At 34.4% G+C, this 23,687-nt stretch overlaps 2 protein-coding genes and 1 long non-coding RNA gene across 3 annotated transcripts in view; 2 read left to right on the top strand and 1 right to left on the bottom strand.

The window, feature by feature from the left end:
• Window positions 1-3,496: 3,496 nt before the first annotated feature.
• Window positions 3,497-7,086, bottom strand: LOC145970565 (uncharacterized). The gene is made up of 3 exons (XM_083097429.1): window positions 6,816-7,086; window positions 6,253-6,473; window positions 3,497-4,574 (listed from the first exon to the last, which is right to left on the bottom strand). Exons 1-3 carry the CDS (start codon window positions 6,863-6,865, stop codon window positions 4,270-4,272), a joined length of 576 nt encoding a protein of 191 aa, XP_082953555.1. The 5' UTR covers window positions 6,866-7,086; the 3' UTR covers window positions 3,497-4,269.
• A 6,149-nt stretch (window positions 7,087-13,235) lies between these two features.
• On the top strand, window positions 13,236-15,341 carry LOC145969081 (uncharacterized). Its single transcript, XR_014437941.1, has 4 exons — window positions 13,236-13,345; window positions 13,431-13,718; window positions 14,064-14,474; window positions 15,125-15,341. It is a non-coding gene; the product is annotated as an uncharacterized LOC145969081 (long non-coding RNA).
• Window positions 15,342-16,772: 1,431 nt separating this feature from the next.
• Sema5c (Semaphorin 5c) overlaps window positions 16,773-23,687 on the top strand; it is a 99,273-nt gene continuing 92,358 nt past the window's right edge. The window contains exon 1 of the mRNA XM_083094903.1: window positions 16,773-17,154. The gene's annotated coding sequence lies outside the window, so the exon portion shown is untranslated. The remainder of the gene's footprint in view (window positions 17,155-23,687) is intronic.

Below are 23,687 nucleotides of genomic sequence, written 5' to 3'. Positions count from 1 at the left end.
ATTTTGTATCACATATCAAGAGAGTCAAACTTTCTCGAATTAAGCTTCTTACAATCTTACCTTGAGCCCAATCTTCTCGTCGGTGAAATTCGCGCGCGATCCAAAATGCAACAGAAAGAAAAAGAGAGAGAACGAGAAAGAGAGAAATAGAAATGAAGAGGAGTGTCGAGGCTGCACTCTCGTAAAGTAACGAAACGTCGAAACGGTAATGCGCTGCATAATTTCCAAAGAGTTACGAGTCGCACGTCCACGCAACTGCTGCGCTTCGTAGCGTTGCACACACAACTGATATATAAAATAAAAATTAATATAGCGATAGAAATGCGAGTTCCGGTGAAATTCTGGAAAGAATCGCATCTGGAGCAAAGATGCAAAAAAGGGAGCAAAAAAACACTCGAAAAAGAGGGACAACCACGTGTACGCTGTTATTATCTTGGAGACCGAGTCAGTTTGCATTCGAGATGACAAATACACGCGTGTGTGCACGCATATATCCTTACTCTATCTCTGCAGTAATTAGCGCCGCTATCAAGGCATTTCGATGTAAAGGCTCTCGTGAAATGAAGACATCGTCTGAGTCATTATCATACATATCGCGTAATCATCGCGTAACCGTTAATTAATACAAATATCGAATAAAAAAAAAATTATTCTATTAGTAAATGACTCTCCCTAATAACTTTTAATTTCCGAGATTTTTTTATGATACAATTTATAATATATTTTATTTAGACAACATTATATAAAATTATCTATACTCATTCTCTACATTAGATAAAAGATAAAATTTAATGTGTAATAAAATAAAACTATTTCACTTGATTGTATATTTTAAAATAAAAAGATGTTTTTTTTAATCGTTTGAGGAGTGGTCATCTTCATATTTTGCTACGCATATATTTCAAGGGCGAGTACGAAGCTGCGGCAATTTCTGAGCCGTCCATATTGATGAGGAAATCCATATTTCAAACGTTGCATCTTCCAGGAAACCCTCTCTTCCTCCGCGGAAAGAACTTTTTTCTCTCTGGATTTCTTTTCCGTTCGTAAATCAAGATTCCACCGTTTCGCGTGGAATCCTACTTCTCTTCTCATCTCGACGCTTCCGTTTACCACATGAGGCGACCTCTCCTGCGGCCTTTCGACGATTACCATCTGTAACGATGTATTTCGGGGACCCTGTGTCACCGGGCCTGACAAATTAGCAGCCTAACGAGACGCTCCCGTCGTAGAGATTTCATCTCGTTGAGTTTTTCGTCCCGTGAGAGTCATGCATTTTAATGACTTACCGCGAAACTTTAACTTTACGAGCGCGCGGAAAAGGCACGGAATCCCTGCAAGCTTACTTTTATTCGGATAACGATTTTCCGCATCCCGCGATTCTTATTTCATTCCTTGTTCACCGATTATTCGAGTACAGCACTCAATTCGATTGAAGACGGGAATCTTGCTTCGGAAAAGACGTGCGACAGGAAAGCACGTCGCCGATAAACAGACGGAAGAATAACTATTTATTTCATACATCGCCTGAAGAAATCTGCGCGTCGTCCAATAGCGAGGAAGTTATTTGAATGTAACACGCTTGTTCCATTTCTCGATGGGGTAAAACGCGAGTCGCGCGATTTATCATTTATTTATGTTTCCACGGACGATATAAATAATATTCGATATCTGGAAACTGGAACATACATTTTAAAGCATCAACGTAAAGCGATACATAAGTGTTTCTCTTGAAATATTTCCTTTCTGAATATACAGGAAGAGAGAAATAGATCGATATTATTGATGCGTCATCATTTTCAGGGATTTTCCGATTTTTATTTTTATCCATTGTCATAGAGTACGTATATTTTCTTAGAGCCTGAGAAGGAGTTATGGGATCGAACATAATATATCGACACTCTGCAATAATCAAATTTTAAGGGCCAAGTTAATGTTTGGTGATCCCTACGATTTTACACCCACGTGTTTCATGGTCGTGGTCACGCGTAGACAATGGTCCCACATGCATTAAAAGAGAAAAAAAATCGAACGATCTCGTACCCAAACCAATGTGGGAGTATCCTTTCTCGAGAGGCGCGGAGGGAGTCTCGTATTACGTATCCCTTTGTATGCATGTAAATCTACCGGCAATGGCGTAGAAACAAATGCGAAACAACGGCGAGAAAGAGGAAAGTGTATTCGTTTACTTTCTCTGAAAGCTCACGTTCGACAATGAGCTGCGTAAACGCTACGACTTTTGATTTTATTCGTATGTTTGTCATTGCATAATTTATTACTTGTGAGAGCAAAAAATACATATTTTGACACAATTCCGAGCGCCATACGATTCAATAATTACTTTTCACCTATTTTCTTGTAGCAAGGCAAATATTTTGAAGAAACATTCTCTTTGTATTGCTAAAGTTATCGAAATCTCTTTCGTATATACAGGCAAACGTGTATATTTGTGCATTTATTTTTCATAATTTTATGCTGTTTGTTAATTTATTTGCAATTTTTTCTGCTCCTCCTCTATGCAAATTATATCTCTGTATTATGGAAAACTTTGCGAGCTAGCGCGTTAATTTATATAAGAATAAAGTTTTTGTTTGAAAATTGTTTCGTGATGGGCGTCACTTTACGACAAAACGTGAAAATGAATAATGCTGTGTTTTTGTAGTCTTTAATACGACTTTTACGAGCACGTTAAAAACTTCTATAAATATGATAATAAAGTCTCACGAGACGAAATGAAAAGTAATTGTCAGACGATTATAAAACTATCGAAAATATAAACACGAAATGTGTAAACATCTTTATTGTTACTAATAATGCATTTATGAATGTGATAACGATATTTTTATTGTGATTCAGAGAATTTCTCGACGTCATTGTGAAATAATAATATATATGTACGTCGCGTTTGTATCCCATACGCGTATACATTTTGTATGTGCGTCGAAAGCACGAATCGTTCCCCCTTTCTCCGCCTTTAAAATTTTGTAGCCGTATATCGTAACAAATGATTCTTTATTGGTCAAATCTCTTTTTCGTGTAAATTTATCCCGTTTCTTATTCATCTTTTTCCTTCGCGCGTGCCTCATTCAATTGTAAAGATTCTCCGATACTTTATATAGTATATTGCTTACAAATTTCGGTATATATTAAATATATATATAATACATTTTATTTATAAAATGTTTTAATATTAGTACGAAAATGTTCTCGAAAGAGCATTTCCACGTTATCATTTTGTGTGCAAAAGCAGCCAATTACATTATTCATATACATATTGAGTTGTTTCGTGAATATTCACTTTTAATATAAAGTATTTGATTGAAAACTGAAGTTGTTTTGTATCATTATTATCATTATTTTATAATGGTACTTATTAAACTTTTAGATTATATTACTAGCTTTTGTTTGAAACAAATATATTAGATCAGTTTTAAGTTTATTAATTTTAATCAGAAGCAGATAAAAGTACTATCAAATTTTGCATTGATTAATCGAGAAGAATTGTTTACAATATTTATTTATTCATAATATTACAATTGAATTAAAGTGTACAATATGGAAAACTCTTCATTAATATAAATGCTTATTTAGTTGTACATAATATGAAACCGCGATACACACAACATAAATATCGAGCAAACATCGATATCGCAAAATCCATATTATCAGCGCATATTTTAATTGAAAGTTTATTTATTATTCAAACTCTCTTACAAGATCATTATTAAAAATTTGCTATGCTCACTGTCGGTTCGCGCAACACGATAATTGTATGACTTTCCTCGTTCTAAGTCATAATTTTACTGTCGTACTTTATGATCGGTTTGCGTTCTTACCGAACTCGCAGATAATAATATTACGAAAAATTTGCAAAATTGTAGGCTTATCAATTGTAGCTTATCAAAAATATTGCAGCATAATTATATCATTTTAATATTCAAATTATGAAGAAAACATATTTTTCTAACATCGTATGAAATTCCGAAATAGAAATTCAATGATATAGAAATTCTAGGAATTTATTATGAATCATAATATATTCTTACATATTCTCTAATTATCTAGACTACTATCTTATCTAGTCTAATCTATTTAACACCATCTTTTCTTAATCTTTACATTGCTATTTATTAAACTGTTCACAGCGCGTTAATGTGTTCTTTTATTGACCTAGTAAAATTTACTTAAAATAAGATTTATATATATAAGCGAAACATAAATTATATATAATAAAGTATAGGATATAATAATAAAAACAGAAAACATATTGCTTTATTTTTCATCTTTTTTTGTATCCGTAATAATTTCCGGCTTGGCACCTGGAATTGCGAGGTTCAACTTCCAGGCAATCGTTTCGGTGGCACCAGTTTTTGGATTCAAAGTAGTTTCATTGTAATAAAGCATATCTCCTATGCGTTTCTCTACGATGTCACGTACATACGGTTCTCCATTTGGTGCGCGACCACTTGTGACTATTCTTGATACCCCATCAATATAGGTAACAATTTTCGTGCCATCAACACCGTTCGTGCTTATAATACTGCTGCCATTAACGCTTATTATGTTTCCTTGTGCATCTGTGAACAAATTTTCGTGATAAATTTTTTTTATATCGATTACAACCAGCTGCATAAATAACATGCGGTGTCTGAATATTAACAGATTAAGTGACTAATTGTCAAATGAATAATCGTTTATTCGTGACACATATATGAGTCTTTCGAAAGTTAAATTGATCAATATGATTAATACATGATTAGTGTTTTAGTAAAATTAAGAAATTTATAGAAAGTTTGACGTGTCCAAGTTTATATATTTAAAAAATATGTTGATATTTAAAGAAATGCTCGGAGAATTTTGAATAAATGACAGTACCTGACACAATAAATAAAATTATATTTGAATCGGACAATATAAAGTTTTAAGACACCTTATACATTCGCTAATTAATTGCCCTTAAATTACAGTGTCATCAACATTCGGTGCTCGATTTCAAAGATATTACGAAAAATGTAATTTTTTCCGGTACTAATCATTATTAAGACGATTTGAAATGCTCCGAAATAAAGCTACACAGGGTGTCCCGAAACTAACGCTTGATATTTTAAAGGCAGATTCTCTGGCCAATTTAAAAACGATTTTTCCTCAGCGAAAATGTCGAGGGAGATCATTATTTTTTGCATATTCCCAATTTTTGTCATCATGTATCTTTCTAACTAAGCCTTAAATTAAAATTCTATTAAAGTAAACTCTACCTAAAATTAACTAAAAAATGTGACTTTATTAATATTTTATTCCCATTAGCCTTAGTTTGCGAAAAATCCTTTATTTTCAATCGTTTATAACTCGAAAACTATTAGTGCTGCGACATTTTCGCTGAGGAAAAGTTTTTAAATTGGCCAGAGAATCTGCCTTTAAAATATCAAGAGTTAGTTTCGGGACACCCTGTATAGATCAATGCATAGGTAAAGGTTCTAATTCGCGGAATTAAACGTCAGTATCGAATTAATGAATCGATTGAATAGAAGAAAAGGATTCCTGCCTCGAGACTTGAAAGAGAATGCAAGTGTGTATTCCGTATCTCGGTTGATAGTGAAAGGAACGGCTGTACGGCGAATGAGATGCGATTTTGAATGCAATTCTTCACATCTCATTTTAAACGTTTTATTTTTATCTTAACACGAAGAGTATTACTAGCCATGATTCATGTCTGAACTATTATGCAAATTCGTCGACCTCTCTTCCGCTCGCGCAACAAGGATGAAAAATTATATATTTACATAGTACATATTGTGTGTGTGTGTGTATATGAGATATCGATGCCTTTTCCGGGATATTTGACAAAAAAAATAACTGATTAAAACAGACACAACAAAGTGTAATTAAATAAAATAATATTAAACTATGTAAAAAATAAAAATTAAAAAGATAAAAATAATAGAATAAAAGTAATAGAAAAACGATGAAATTAATTTTGTAATGCAATACAGATTCGAGAGATTGATTATATTTATATTTCAGGTTTGATAAATACAAAAGATATGGTGTAGAAATATTTAATTATTATTTTAAGTATCTATTATTATTTATATAAATCAAATCATTTATATTAATATCAATCAAACGAAAGCTGAATGAAAGTTAAATATAACTATTCGATTTATCATAAATTAGTAAGATTATTTTATCGTAATGTGCTCTTAAATTTTTATATTGAATAGACACCAATCAACAATGTATTGTAAAGTATCTTACCTCTCGGTAGACTCTGAATTGTTTGCTGAACATCTTTTTGAATATTTTCAGTGAGATGTGCCACATTTCTATTAATATTTTCAGTGAGATGTGCCACCTCTTCATTAATTTGTGCCACGTATGCATTAATTTGTCGATTCATGTTACTGAGATCACGATTGAGATCGTCATCCCAGTCAAAACCGTTCCTTGCGAAGCTTGCCCCGTCAATGACACATGCACTGCAACATTATGCAACAAATTTATGAAAATTATCAGATAAACGATCAATTATATATTTTATCCATATTCGCGTATAGAACAATAGCTTATGCAATGACGCTTATGCGATGATTTAATACGTCCTTCGACATATAATGGCGCATGTAATGATATAAATAGTTCAATGCTATTATCATATCTGCTATATACGTCGTAGGTAAATTTCGGTGCAAATGAAAGCAAGTTACTTTATTAGGGCTCATAATTATTAATTCGTGGTATATCAAAGTATAAGCCAAATAAGATTGCTTTAGTAGCGATGATTAATATCACCTTGGATATGATAAGATGCATAAACTGACCTGCTCAACAGTGTACCAATCAGTACGAAGTGATTGATTTGCGTAGCCATTTTCGCCCGCGTTCTTTTTTAAATCTCTCTCGATTTTTGATTCGCGAGATAAGCGTATAGAGAAAAATGCCTCGCTTTCCCACAATCGTTGCACTGAAGGAGAACCGCAATGAAGGATCCGGTTAGATACACACCTTATTTCTAAACGAAAGGCACTGGCGACTCAGCAACACATATGGCACTAGCGCTGGTAACGTTCTGTCGTGCGGCTCGTCGTTTCTCTGTACTTATATACACATACATTCTCGTGCATGATGTTATCGAAGTTGCTATAGTTATATATTGTACGTGTCACACGACACACCGATAGTATCGACCGAAGAAACGTGAATCAAGCCTAGAAGGAAAACCGTCTCGATATCCTTGGATAACGTCATACTGCGTATGAATTACTATCGATATTAGAGACGAAGGGAGACATTAAAAAGCAAGAAAAGACAATTTATATGGCAATAATTATTATCAATAATGATATGAGAACACATAAAAATAAAAAAAAGCTCTATATTTTAAAATAGAAATAAAAATATTGTTCTTTTTGTAATATTCAATAACTTTAATATTATTACAAATATTATTATATAAATAAATATTATAATTATTTTAATATAATATCCATTTATATAATAATATTAACATTGTAAATATATATTATTTTTCGTTTATAAATTTTAAATGATATTTCAATTACAATATTTTATTATTATTTATTGGTGTGTGCATTCTTAATATATATGTACAATTTAATCTAAAACATTTTTTAATATGTTTAATGATGTTATATAATAATTTTTTATATATTTAATAACATTATATGATAATTGTATGTAATTTTTTTAGTTGAAGCCATTTTTTTCGTCAAAGCATAATATAATATTTTTTAGAGAGACCTTCAACCATCGCGATCTGCCGCGATCAATCATCTTTTCAATCAGACATGGATAAACGAATAACACGCGAGGTGTCGAATTGAGATAAATCGCGTGTATCAAATTTTTCCTGAATTTCGCAAATTTTAACGACGCGGAAAACGGCAATGTGCTCGGTAAAATTTATCGCGATATCTTTCGGACCACTATAATTCCATGGGTCGATCGACGATTTAAAATTGTGCGACCGCGTGATATACGAGCTCTCGTTACACTTTTCTCGCACCATAAAAAGAACAACCTTTCCACAGTGTCGGCCAACGAATCACACACGAGCACGTATCTCACGCGTGTTTCTCGATTACGTGGCCGTACGGTAAATTACCATTTCGTCAGCTTGAATTAATGATGGAAACCGATATAAAATCGAGCGAGTTCAAAATGCAAATCATTAGGAAAATGTACTCTCTAAAAGTGAATCACTGTAATCAGTGCTGTACTTATAACTGCTTGTAATCAGTGAGTATTTACTGTTTTTCAGTGATAATACACTGATTCAGTCTCTAGTGAAAGTAGTATATATACTACTAGAGTGAATCAGTGTATTATCACTGAAAAACGGTAAATACCGAGGGGTAAACCGCTGATCAAAAATTATGTACACTAATGCCTACTAATGCCCAATTCCTGGGCATTACTGCTAAATTTTTAAAATTTAATAATTTAAATTTTAATAAATTTAAAATTATTATTTGGAAGAAAAGACTTAATAATACTTTAATAACGTCCATAATACGCATTAATACTTCAATAAAACCTAATAATGCCCAAGTAATGCCCAAGCAATGCCCAGTAATGCCTCAAATCTGTACACCGCAATGCTCTCAGCGGTTTACTCCTCGGTAAATACTCACTGATTACAAGCAGTTATAAGTACAGCACTGATTACAGTGATAATACACTGATTCACTTTTAGAGAGTAGCTGCGATTATTTTAAAAAAGATGGATTTTATTGGGCAAATATTTATTAAAATAATGTAAACATGGGTGTCATTTATGAACGATCATGTCCGGTATTCCGACCTTGTCCGAGTTTGTCGCGTGCCGATTGACGTGTGATAAATATGCAATTAATTTCTTTGCGAGGCTCTGTATCACGGGAATCTCTGCAGACATTGAACTTATGTCGGTTTCAATTCCCCACTCCTGGCTTGAACCGAGAGATTTCGCGGTGTTCTTTTTATTATCTTCACACGGTCGCTGCGCCCTAATCGTCCTAAACGTCGTGGGTCGCGACGCAAGGTAACGAGATGCACGTCGTGAAGCCGATTAAAGATGAACGTAAGAGGATCGGACGCGGGCGGTCATAAGAAGAAGTGATTTATTTTGGATAGACGTCAGCATTTTTCCGCTCGCCGCAGTCTAGAATGATACGTTTTTTTCTTCTCTTTCTTTCTCACACGCGTCTTATGATAAAGTTATAGCGTTTCAGGTTGCTTGCAATCTTCTGTAAATTTTTTAAACGATTAATGTAATTGGCAATTAAAAGATATTATCTAATACACGTACTCATACTATAATGTTACATCACGCTTGTTCGAGCGCTAATAGCGCTCTAAGTAATAATTAATTGCTAAATATAGGATATGACAGTTTTGCTGGGAATTTATTCTCTTTATATTCGTGAAAAAAGTGAGAAAAGTTATAATATCTTGAGGATTAATTAATGATGTAAAAAAATAATTTATTTACAATGTGTGCGCATATGATGGATTCAATTTTTGCTGAATCCATAAAAAACTTGAAAGCAAAGTGCACGTTTAAATCATCCTTCGAGAGCGATGTTTAGTGTATTCTTTTAATATATTTTTTGTGCATATTTTTTTTACGTTCTTCTGCTGTATACATACATGATGTTGCGAGATGATGAGAGAGAAGATTGCCATGCGCTGCGATCAATCTGCAACAGTACGAAATTCGTCTTTATCCCATTCTCATTCGACGTGTAAAACAAAATTCCAAGAAAATTACTTCCAGTGACGGAGACTCTAATCGCTTACCCATCCATCACTATCGATATTTTTATCTCACATCCTCGTTATGCGCAGTCCGCAAGTGCAAGCTACATCATCTTGCTAACACTCTGTTATTCTTATTTCGCGCTGCATCTTCCTTAAGAAAAAACCTACCTCCATGAATTATGCATACTCGATCTGTAACATTGAATCAATTAACTGTGTGAAAAAAGGCATCCATTATTGGAGAAAGTATATTAAAAATTATCATATATAAGCATACTTTTTATATTTAATATAGCTGTTATCTTGCGGGGATAAAATAACAAGATAACGTGAAATGATGCAAATGTCGCAACATCATTTTTCGTCAAATCCTGATAACTTCTCCGAGAAGATACTTGGCTTCGAATCACATTGCGGTGAAATTTAAAAACGTTTAAGAAATTTTATCGAATTGGCAAACGAAGCTTCGAACGAGAAATCCTTTGTTCAGGGATTGCGGATTCAGGGGCAGGCGCCTTAATTATTCCGATTCAATTTTACGTTCGGACTACTTTTACTGAAATACTGAAAACGTTATTATATCGGCTCCTTTTTCTACCTACCTTCTCCGACCTTGTGGGACACGGTCTTCTCTGTAATTATTTCTGTCTCTCTCTCTCCTCTTTGTGTTTTTTTGATCGTTTTCCTGACAGAGAACCTCGAGAGTGTGGGCTCTATTCGCACATCTCGCAGAGCCTAATAGATTCCGAAGATACCTCGCGCTGGATTCTAACAGATATTAATCTTCATTAGAGCTGTCTCCGACATGCACGATATTCCTGAATTGGCCGTAAGATTAAGCTAATTATTTTGCATTTCTGATACTGCTAGCAGTTACCTTTGATCAAGTTTGAGTGCACTGTTGTATATTAATATGACATCGCTTTATCTATCTATCCATCTGTCTATCCATCTTCATTCAATCTCTTTAACGTATTAAAATTATTCAGAGCTAAGGATGACACAGACTGATCGTTTATTAAACCGAAATTTAAGATAGTAAACAGAATTTCATTCTTTGATTTTCGGCACCAAGTTTTTGTTCAGTCTTTTTAAAATTATTTTATTTTATTAGAATTATAAGAATTTTAGCAAGAAATAATTACTGAAATAAATTTATCGTATCACTAATAGGTTTGTCTATGTATCATTTATTGTCGACAGCGTGGTCGCATATATGTATACGTTCGTCGGCGTTTGTTACGTCAGTGTCAGAACGGAGTTCGGTTCACCGATAAAAGGCCATAAGGTCATCTCTTACAGTGAGATGCTTAATACGAGAAGCGCAATTATATGACTGCTGGTCTCTGAGATACACACTGGCGAAACGACGTGAAAGAGAACTTTGGGATAATCGCACCTACAATGTGCTTTATTTCGCTTACTACATAATTGTCCACGATTAGCCTCGGATCGTTTGATCTCAGCTCTTTATTTATGATATTACTGCTATGTAATAGGATCTATGTGCATTAAATAAAAATAATTAAGTAAGAGGTATTAGCGCATAGTGTACAATAAATTCTCATTGCGTGGATTTTTCTGTTTTATTAAGTTTGTTTTTGTCAAACATATTTTCATAAGTATGTAAATATAGCTACATTATTCATGTAGATATCTTTAAAGTCTTCAAGTATCGATATTTTTAAAGTTTTCAAATAATAATTGCATAACATATTTTTTCCATATTAAAAAACTTTTCATCCATTTGTTTACTTACTATTATTACTATTATTTTTCATAATTTTAATACTCATATTGTATTATTTTTTTATGTTTTTTAATTATTTCTTGTATTAATTCTTGTATTATTTTTTAAATAGTACTTTCATATATTTTTTTGTTTTCTTATTCATGTTTCGAGAATTTGTGAGAATATGCGATGTTGTAGTTATAACATAATAATTTTTTATTTTTTATTTTAATTTAAAAATTTATGACATAAAATTCTTTTTCTCACGATTATTATCATTGGCGAATTATAAGCATGATACGCGAACAACGACCCGCATTATTTGAATGATACTCGACGTGATAAAGAGCGGCGCTTTGTTCCTCGCTTCTGTTCTAAAATTTCATCGTACTAACGACCGTATCGTAAATAATAGATCTCGATCTTTTCTTCTTTGACTATCAAAGCACAATTTTTCGTTAAGAATCTCTCAAAGAATTCGCTCGCATCTCAAACACTGTGCATTGAATTGTAAAAATTGAACCGAGGAATTTGCATAAAAAGTGCATCTCTCGAATTGATTGCAAATGCTGATCAGTAATAAACATATATTACACGAATGTAGAAAGTGAATTGGATGGAAGACAAGTTGAAGAATTGCGATAAAGTGATTTAATATGTCATTTTAGTACCTTAAATTATATTCGTGATGGAAATTACAATACTTCCTGCAGAGAATGATATAGACAAGGTTGTCGAACGTCAACTTGTGCGAGAGTTTCCTTTAGATCCGAATAATTACACGTAAGGGAGCTGCTAATTGATTCGTCGCGGAGTAAATTTCAACATGCAGAAAACATGTACAAACTGCATCCCGCGGGACGTGATTGTAATTTACGCCTGGAGAGAAAGTAGAGACTAACTGCGTTGCATCTACTGCATTTTTTAATCTTACGAAATACCAACCGCTGAGCTATGTTTGTAGATTTTAAATTCGGTACAAAAAATGTAGAATATGCTCTTTTTTATTCTCTTTTATTAATATCATCTTAAAAATTTGATAAAAATATTTCTTTTAAGGGAATGTGTCTTTTTTTATCATGTATATAAAATATTTTGAAGGATAGAGAATTTAAAAAAGAATTATATCAAAATTTTTTTATTTGTTTTAGAGATCTACCACATCTTATAAAATATTTAATCTTTTAGGGAAGGTATTTTTTTATCATGTACATAAAATATTTTGAAGGATAGAGAATTATATTAAAATGTTTTTGTTTGTTTTAGAGATCTACCACATCTTATAAAAATAATCGTAGACTGTTTACATTCTTAGGATCGACGTAAACATATCTGCGAGTCATCTCGGTGCATTCACACCTTTATGCAATACTTTCCGCTTGAGCTGAAATTTGGCCTTTCGGACTTTTAGAGAAGGTTTTTTTTGTCATGTATATAAAATATTTTGAAGGATAGAGAATTTAAAAAAGAATTATATCAAAATTTTTTTGCTTGTTTTAGAGATCTGCTACGTCTTATAAAAAAAAATCTTAGAATCGACGTAAACATATCTGCGAGTCATCTCGGTGCATTCACACCTTTACGCAATACTTTCCGCTTGAGCTGAAATTTGGCGTTTCGGACTTTTAGAGAAGGTATTTTTTTTGTCATGTATATAAAATATTTTGAAGGATAGAGAATTTAAAAAATAATTATATCAAAATTTTTTTGCTTGTTTTAGAGATCTGCTACATCTTACAAAAAAAAATCTTCTTAGAATCGACGTAAACATATCTGCGAGTCATCTCGGTGCATTCACACCTTTACGCAATACTTTCCGCTTGAGCTGAAATTTGGCGTTTTGGACTTTTAGAGAAGGTATTTTTTTGTCATGTGTATAAAATATTTTGAAGGATAGAGAATTTAAAAAAGAATTATATCAAAATTTTTTTGCTTGTTTTAGAGATCTACCACATCTTATAAAAAAAAATCTTAGAATCGACATAAACATATCTGCGAATCATCTCGGTGCATTCACACCTTTATGCAATACTTTCCGCTTGAGCTGAAATTTGGCGTTTCGGACGGCATGCAGGATAGAGTCATAAAACTCGGGAAAATAACGTAACCACCGGCCACCGGGCACTTGACACCGGAGTTTATACGCGGGCTCTCGATGGAAGTGGCTCGTGCATCTGGTCGGGGCCCTGCGATCGGACGGGGCGGATCGAGGAAAGCGCGGGGGAGAAAGGTAGGATGTAGGAGGATGTTGTTGTTGACCCACGGGGCAGAAACAGGTTTCGAATTCGGATTATGCCGACCCGAAACCGCTCCTCCACCACACAGTCACGTTCTTCCTACAATCGTTCTTCACACACAACTGCACCAAAGTATGTATGCGAGTGCGCGCATCGACCCCCCACGCAACCTTTCATATAGTAAAAGTGCTGCTCTTCGATTCTCCTTCTTCGTCCTTGAACCTTCCTCTCACGTCTCTGCCTCCGAGGTAGCTCACGCGAGAGCGGCTATGTTATGTGAAGTGCCTTCGCACACACAGGAACTTCTCCCGATAATATATATTCACCTTCGACTCCAGCGAAGCGGGAGCAGGTAGCGCGGGGAGCCCTAGATCGTAAACGCGTAATCATCCTGTTCACGAAATAAGACGCACATAAGGATGAGATCGGGAGGAAGGACGAGAAAAGATACAGAGAGAAAAGGGAAGTTTGCCTGCTTGTTCTCTCTCTTCTTCTCTCGATCGGATCCAGTCTGAACCGACTCCAGTTTGCGGAGGGTTATCGTCCTTGAAGCGAGCCTTGGAACGGGACGTACTCCGTCACGGATGACAGGTCCCTTATCCCTTGGTCGCTTATCTCGCTCCTGTTTATCGGCGGCAAGAAGATGGCAGAGAACGCTCTGAACATGGAGATCGGTCGGCGAACAATTTTCCGCGTGATGAACACGAATGAAGGAATAAAAAAGTGTTAATAGCATTATGTATTTCAAGGTATTTTATTTTATATATATATATATATTCAATTTCGGATGAATTCCTCCGGTTCTTTGATGCTTAATTTAAAAAAAATCATAGATTCCAAAATATTTCAAGAAAAAATATTTCTTTTCATTGTAAAATAATTTTTGCATTTTTACAACTTTCTATATATTTTTGTCTACTTTTTTTCTCTTTTTTATTTCTAATAGAATTTTATTTCTAATAGCCACCTAGATAATTTTCTCATTAGATAAATAAAGAATTTCATATGACGTTTTCTTTATAATAATAATTCACAGATATAGAAAACTTATTACTCAAGGGAGCTCGTGTTTAATTATCTCGGATTAATTATATAAAGCATGCGAGATGCGCATTTCCTTCTGTTGAAATGTGCAACTTGACTTTAATCCATATTCGCTGCAAATTTTGCTGAAATACACTCCAAGAGGATTATGACCTAAAATAACATACTGATTTCAAAATCTCTCATAATATTCCTGCGCATGTTTTCAGGAATAATTCAAGCAGATTACTAATTTAGAAATTATCCATTTTGTAACACAATGTGTCTTCTTTGCGAAATATTTTTATGATAAAGTAACGAGCAGATGTCAATTTCCGGCATCGTGTTAATAAGGCGAACTCTCTTAATATGGTAGGGACGACTAAGAGAGCTGGATCTCAGTTGTACTCTTGAATCGCTCTTCAAGGGGTCTTTTCTGTCGCTCGACGACGATTACTTCTTCAGCATATGTACTTCAGGTTTCTCCGTGTACCCGCGAGAAATTTCTAACGGTATGCTGCACGTATGTATACATTAGAAATTATTTACGATTATTTCGCGTGAGGTCACCGGCGGAGTAAATGGAACTTTAAATGCCGAGAATATTTAATAAAGAATATTTTTTTTAATAAAGAATATTTAATAAAGAATATTTAATAAAGAATATTTAATAAAGAATATTTTTTTAATAAAGGATGTATAAGAGAATGCTTTCTTTTTGTTTCTTCTGAAAGGTAAAAGATATCACACTTTAATGTATTTATATTATAATGTTGTAGTTATGGAATATTCTTCTGCTAATAAATTTTTTTAATTATGAACGATCTTGCGTCTCTAAGCTTATAATGTAAAACTTATTTATTTATAATGTAAAACTTATTTAACATTATATTTTATTTGCAAGAGTGACACAATAATCTTATTATATTTATAGTAGAACTTGTTACATAATTGCTTAGAAAAATAGATATCAAAAAATCGACATATCATTTTGTTGCTAGCTTTATAAATTGAAAGTTGAAAATGTGGATATTTATATTCGCAGAAAAGAGTATATTTTTTAAAAGATTTGCTTTAAAAGATACGAATATATGGTTGTTTATTATTTCATCTCTATTAATTTTCCCATTTTGCTTCTTTTATCTCTGTTATTTTCTGTGCGTGAAATATTCCCGTTCGTTCTTTATCGATTCATGCTAACGAGTAATGCAATATTTTTTTTTTACCCTGCAAACATTCTGTCAGTTTCTTTCTTTTTTCAATTTTTTTTCAGAAGAATTAATCTTTTAGAACGGTATATAAAATATGTTTCTATATTTTTTTATTATATAAATAGATTTCCAAAAGCCTAAAATGTATCTATCCAGTCTTTAATATTCAGTATTCAATATTAATCCTGTTTCGATGATTTTTATTTTGAGATTATCTTATCGACTAAAAAAATAACGGATATAAAGTAAAATAAATAATTCATGCTCATACAAATATAATGTGAAATAGTAACTTTTTTAAAATAAAAATATATGCCGAAGAAAGAGAATATCGAAGGAAATAAATAATAATGAGACGCAATAATATATATATGATAATAATAATAATAATAAATTTTATATGTAATTACTTATGTAATTATTGTTTTTAAATTTGTGCGGTTTCGGATTAGAGTGTATTTCCTTTATATTTTATATTTCTTATTTTTTATTATAAAATGGTTTTCCTGAATTCAAATTACACATATAGTATATCACGCAGATTGTTTAATTGTTAGCTAAACTAAAATTGAATTTAAATCTATTTCATTGCTAGAAGTACAAATGATCGATAAATGTGACAGTTACATTATATTAATCATCTGATTGGAATACATCTAAAAAAAAAGTAACGTGTTAATAGGAACACTACATTTTTTGCGACGCCATCGCGTCGACTGGCGCCAACCTAGCGGCGACTGCGCGAACCTTAAACCGGCTTCTACTACCGCCATGTTAGTTGGAGAGAGACCGCGCGAGGCGACGCGTGGAATAGCCGCGTCGTACGCGACTCGTGCTCTCAGTCGGCTTTCAGACCTCCGAACGGGAGATTCGGTCTCGTTATTTTTTTTCGCGTACGTACGTAAACAAACGAGATTCACGCGCGTCGCGTCGAATTACGTACACAAGTGAAACCTTCCGTCGCGCCTGTTCTCATTCATCAGTCAGTGTAATTGCGTTGGATCGCCGGATGGACATTTTCTGCAAGGATATCCGGCACGTCTCGAAGAAGCAGTGACATCGCATCGCGACTTTCATGCTTCGTGCATCGAGTACCGGTTCGCAGAGCTTGACACGGGACTCGCTTGCGCGGCGAGGATCAGCGTAGCTATGGAGCCACAGGATTGTTAATTGAGCTTTCTCTTTCTTCAAACCGGTGAGTAAACGACTAATGTGTAATGCATCGATCCGGCGACCGATCATTAGCGCGGCTATTGTCTATACCCGACACCGGGATTTATTTCGCCGGTTTCTCCTTTCGTGCGATCGCAATCTTCTGTTAATCAAATATTCGCGTTTTCCTGTAATTATGTGTACCATGTGCCGTGATTCGTCGTTTTTTTGGGAGATAAAAAGCGCGCGAATTTAGCCGCGCTATGACGTCGCGCCCGATCGAGCGGTCTGAAGGTCGCCGCGGTAACCTTTTTTTCTTTGCGTTCAAATAAAAGTGTCAAGTACTTTACGATAGCAATTATTACTGCATCTCGTATAAGCATTTTTTCCGGATAATACGTTACACAATCGATGGTTCTCGTAGTAAATGTCGCAGCGTGAATCAAATTTACATCGTAAATCGAATACGTCATTGATTTATTCCCACTGGTAATAAAATATTTGTTGTTGATTTTTTATTAACGGTCTTTAAAATTACTGCGTGAAGTGATCGATGAATTATTGACATCGCTTTATATCCTTTTATTAATCAGTGTTATCAATATTGTTTAATGTGACGGGCACATAAATAATATTAATCAACATTACCGTTATTTGATATTATTAATGCTTTATTGTGTAATAATATTACGACCGTTATTTAATATCCATAACACGCGTTTGCGATATTTTCGTACACACGATTTAAATATATCATGTGCCATGCGTGAATGAATAGTCGAGTGTCAAAAAGTAAAAAAAAAATATCATAACATTCGGCTCAACACGAGACGCTTGTACTCTTTCGTCAATGTCGTTCTTGAGTAAACATTCGGGACGAAGGATAGATACACTGTTTTCACATATACATATATATATATATCGTATTTTTCATTAGCGCTTTTACATTCTTCGCGTCATCGTTCGCGCGCAAGATTCCGTCGTATACCGGGTGTCCGATACTCGCGGAGCGCGCTCTCGATATACGATATCGAGCGAAAAGAGGGAGAGAAAAAAAGAGAACACTGGCATTTAATGATCCAGTTAGTCCGATTCCCTTCGGTTACTTTGTTTATGGCAGTGTATTAGAGAGCCTCGCCAGTTCATTGTGCATCTTTCTTTCTCTTTCTCTCGTTCTTTCTCGCTTCAAACGAAGCCGGGCCGCCTTCGCAGCGGTACAAATCACGAACAACGACAGAGGTCGTAATCCCGAGAGCAATGCGAGAGCCTCGAGGAGCGATATATATTTCCTCGCGGGGCGTGGTGATTAGCGCGATGGTAATAATTTTGACGCATAGTTAGGTGTACTTAATGTTGCGGTCGCGTGTTATTCGCGAACGCTCGCGCGCTGTTTTTTCGAGTCACACGGTATACGAGAGAACGTGCTATCCCTCGAGCATCGGGATCGTGTTATTCGACGATCGAGAAACTGAATGTGAATAATGATAGCGCGTCATCGTGTTTTTCTTCTTTTTTTTTTAATAAGGATTCTAGCCTGAGAAATTACTCGAGCAATAGAAGATTAAAATTCGATCCGAAAATTAACGAGACTTACACGTATCTTTGCTATTGTTAAATCTTGCCGAATATTTATCGAGACGCCCGTATTTTCAAAGCAAACGTGATCCGGAGATACTTGACATACATCGATATATTTTCGATCTTATCTGTCGTTAAATTCAAAGACTACATCTCTTTTTTTTCTGTGTCCATGACATATGATTATTATTCCATAGACTGTAGAGAATATATTTATGATCTTCTTTTACAAGCAGTATATACATTGAAAACTATAACGTTAAAATTGTCTTCCCGTGCTTAGAATAGAAATTATTATTATTAATATATTAAAAAGCGTGATTTAAAAAAAAAATATCACTGGAATTAAATAATATTGTAACCAAGTATTCCGAGAGAACACTCGCTTTGTTTTTTACATTAATTATTGCCAGTAACAAATTATACGTATACACAATGCATCGATCGATCGATACGAGGAAGTCGTGATCGAAGACGTAACCTCCTCGTTTTCTGCACGACCTATAAAAATTTATATAAAAGTCTCTCGGACGCAGCGCGACTTGTCGTGAGGTCATGAATAATTTATCGAAGCGCGTCCCCATCGTTTCGTGCGAGGAGAGAGAAGGAGAAAGATGTCGAGTGCCGTTTATACGATCCAGAGGTCTGGATTTCTCTGGCCCCCTCTATACGACTCTTTGTCGTGGAATAACAATAACAGACGTGGATTGCGTTTAATTGGTGCCACAGATTACGGAACGCGCGCCGCGTAAACGTAAGCTTTGGGGTGGTTGTGTTTTAGTCGTAAAGTATACTATAAACAAATCTTTTACTAACTGTTAAATACGATGATGAGAAACGCGAGATGCGTGTTATGAATCTTTTCACGGCACGAGAATGTTTCAAGCATGCGTGTTGTATAATTTATACGTCATGTATATTTTAAAGATTTATATAAAAAAATTTTATTAGAAGCGATTGTCTTTCTCCCTTACTTGTTATTATTTATAGAAATTACTTATAATTATTATTATACTCTTGTTTATCTGTTATTATTATTTATAGTGATTTGAAGTCTTAAGAATTTGCAATATTTAAATTGATTAATTAAAATCAATTTATATAATTAAATTGATATCGATTCATCGATTTAAATATTTCAGATTCTTAATATTCCAAATCAGTGTAAATAAAAATAAACAATACAAACAACAATTTGACAATAAATTAAATTGACTTAGTTAATCAATTTAATTATTTCAATTTGTTAAGATTCTAAATTGCGATAAATCATAATTATCATTTAGCTATAATTATTATTATTATTTATAGCTTATTTGTTATTTTTATTTACAATGATTTGGAATATTAAGAATCTGAAATAATTAAATCGATGAATCGATATCAATTTAATTATATAAATTGATTTTAATTAATCAATTTAAATATTGCAAATTCTTAAGACTTCAAATCACTATAAATAATAATAACAGATAAACAAGAGTATAATAATAATTATAAGTAATTTCTATAAATAATAACAAATAAGGGAGAAAGTAAATTATGATAAGATTTAAATAAATTTAAATTATTATAAGATTGCTATAAATAATGATAACAAGTAAGAAATGCAATCGCCTGGTGGAATCAGTGACATTGAAATTCGCTTCCAGAGCCCATCTACGTACGTTTGTGCGTTAATCGAGACATTTACGTGTTAATCTTTACGAGTATCTCGCGGACGTCGCGCGCGGAATACGTGAGGCCAGATACAATGTGAAACGACCCAACGTGAAATCCACGCCGAGATACATGCACAATTCGCGTGCAGCGTGCTCGAAACACGCTGCACGTCGTGTCGCACTCGGTCTGCATGTTGCGCTGCTTTAGCATTACCCGGCTGTCTAGATGTAATGGCCTGTCGGACTGATGGGTATACGTAACGGCATGGCGGCAGCGCGAGATAAAAAGGCCATAATTTACTCTCTAAATTTCTTAGAGTGAAATCTAACTCCAAACGAGTGAATATTCACTCCAAGTGATAGTGAAAATACTGCCACTCGTAATTAGTGAACATTCACTTTTCACAAAAGTGAACTGTTTAACTCTGAACGTAAAGTGAATGTGTCACTCGGTTTGAAGTGAATAATTCACTCAATCAGAGTGGAGTCATCACTTTCGTCAAGTTATTTTTCACTCAATTACAAGTGAACAGATTCACTCTTAGGAAGTGAGATTCTAAGCCGTCTTTTACTAATAATAAGATAACACGTTACGTATATGACGTGAAGCTTCGATTAGTTGAAATGAGAAGCAATCATTGCTTTTTACTTGAATTAATCGAAGCTGAACATCGCACACAGCATGTTATCTCATTGTCGGTGTAAAAGCCGATTAACCTCCTTTTTTCTTGTCACAGCTATATAAATATATTTAACGTTACACACACAAAAATATGTTTACATTTCGAAATATGTTAAAATAAAAAGATATATCCCTAAGAAGTTACTTTAATATGTCTTGTATACCAAGTACACGTGCGACGAGTTGGTAACGTCGCGAGACAACGATACGACAGTGTTGCTAATGGCGGACTCATGCGCGTTTCACATGCGCTTTATTCACTCTTCATGAGTGAAAATTTTCACTCTATATAGAGTGAAAATGCTACATAGAGTGAAAATATTCACTCTACAAAATAGAGTATACATATTTACTCTATTTTGCAGAGTGAATTTTTTACTCTACAACAAAAAGTGAGAAGAATTCACTCCTATGAGTGAAAAATCACTCTAACTAGAGTGACTTGACCAGTCACTCAATTTTTCGAGTGCATTTTCACTCTAAGAAATTTAGAGAGTACCATTCGCTTTACACATCCGTTTATTAACGCGCCTGCTATATCTCTGCTTGCGTTGTATCTGAGCGCGGAAGACCCAAGGATAGTTTATACCGTTGAATAGACGAAAATCAAGACACGCAATGTGTGTGCGTTTATGGAGATTATCCTTTTTATCCTTCCCGAAAGGAGCAGTCACTTATGTTTTGAATTTAATATCGTAAGAGGGGTAGTCGTGAAAGGTTTTTAAATTTTTGATGAGAAAATACTTATGGGGGACCATCATATTGACTCAAATAAGTACCCGGGTTAAGCAGAGATACCTGAGAAATATCAGTAAATTTTAAAACGTTAATAATGAATGAGTATATTTTCTCTTGTAAAATAAGTTTTATATAAATTTTTGTAAAACATTCTAAAAAATTCTAGAATCTGTGAAAAACTAATGCCTTGTGTATATAATCTAATTGTATCTTTCAACATTTCTTGCGACTTTTTGCAATTAATACACATAAAATATTAAATTGAAATATATAAACCCGAGCAACCCCACTTAAATATATATTACATTAGAAGCCAATGAAAAAAAATGAGTTAGAGGTTCCATCGAAAGATTGAAAAATAAAATATTTATTCGACACGTGAGAGATAAATAAAAACCCGATATATTTATTTATATAAATCTTATTCAGATTTTATAGAGAGAAAGAGGCGATTTAATACCAATGCAGGTAATTTTACGACGAGGGATGCGACGCGTCGATGATAATTTCTCCGCGCGGTATCGCGCGTGCATAAATTTCTATCGACGACGAGGCGAGCTAATCGGACGGTGTACTTATCGCGGAAAAAGTAACGGTAAGAGAGCGACGAGACGAGACGAGAGAGGAGAAGAGACCAGGCGTGTCCAAAGTTATCTCGCCATGTCGAAGAAAGACTTTCGCAACATGCCGTTCTCACGACATAAATTAAAATCCGCCACGAGTCGGTCCTTACCTATATCTACTCACCTTACCTTACCTTACCTTCTTTTACCGCTTCGAGTTTTATGACCGCCAACACGTTGCATACAATCTGGCCAATTCCTTCATGACTCGTGCCGATCCTAATCTTCGGTGGATAGACATTATAGGAGCACTTCGGTATGCTAATAGGATTATACAGGTATTAAGAACACCGTGGAGACAGTGTCTCTGAGCATTTCCTACCCTGCCCTTCTAATCTCGGTTAATCCACCGGGTGCTTATCTACCTCCATTTACGCGGAGAAGAGGATTTTGTCAAATTAAAAATAAATATTCTTATAAATTATAAGTTATAAATTCCTCATATTTTAGATTATTCATCTTACACATATTTATAATAATTCGCGCTAAATAGTCTCATACAACATCGCAATATTGCTGCAAAGTTCCACTTGTAATTAATTATATACCCACAGGGATGATTCAAACTTAACCATGTTAATCTCGTCGCGATTACAGAGTCCTTAAAATTATATTACGTTTTCCCACTTCTGAATCTCGTAATTTCTAAATTTGAGTTGCACCCAATTAAGAGACTTGGACATTTTATACACCCCCGCGTTTTAATCCCGTGCGGATCATGCCGTAATTACAATCCATCCTTGCATTTCTCGAGGTCGAGGGAAATATCTGGTTTCTCGAAATCCCCAGAGCCGGGGTTCTGTCGCGTTCTATTGCGTAAAACTTTATCTCTATCCCGCCTAGATTAGGCGGGCGTTCACGCTGACGGTACGATGAATTCGAGACGATCAAAGGGAAGCCGGTGTGTCGTGACGGGTATTATATTCCCCGGAATGACGTCGAATCTCTCATATTTGAGAGCGCGCTGGGTCTCGAATACCGTGGTGTCATGTAAATTTAAAGCCGTACGAAGCTCACGCTCTCGACGATAATTTCGCTGACCACGAGGACGCTAATATATTCAGCGTTGGAAAAAAAACATATTCGTAAAATTGACGCCTCATTAAATTACACGCGATAATTACGAGTCACGTTGAACGTAATTATTTCGCCCTCGATTTTAAGAAGTTTGAAAAATTGAGAAATTACACAACACACTTATTTATGGGTATCGACATTTTAGGACAAGACTCGACAAGAGCGATATTCGTGTGATTAAAGAGCAAATTTATAACGATATATCATCTACTGTTTT

This window comes from Camponotus vicinus, unplaced genomic scaffold (genome assembly GCF_025532165.1).
Source record: "Camponotus vicinus isolate PSW18456_S1 unplaced genomic scaffold, iyCamVici1.0 SCAF_1, whole genome shotgun sequence".
NCBI classification, from domain to species: Eukaryota; Metazoa; Arthropoda; class Insecta; order Hymenoptera; family Formicidae; genus Camponotus; species Camponotus vicinus.
This window is presented reverse-complemented; position numbering and strand designations above follow the sequence as displayed.

Excerpts from the sequence above, each read along its gene's own strand:
- LOC145970565 (XM_083097429.1), bottom strand. The coding sequence starts at position 6,865 with ATGGCTACGCAAATCAATCACTTCGTACTGATTGGTACACTGTTGAGC. Across the intron at positions 6,474-6,815 it reads ATTGGTACACTGTTGAGCAG|TGCATGTGTCATTGACGGGG; the intron begins GTCAGTTTATGC and ends ATAATGTTGCAG. Across the intron at positions 4,575-6,252 it reads AATTCAGAGTCTACCGAGAG|ATGCACAAGGAAACATAATA; the intron begins GTAAGATACTTT and ends ATTTGTTCACAG.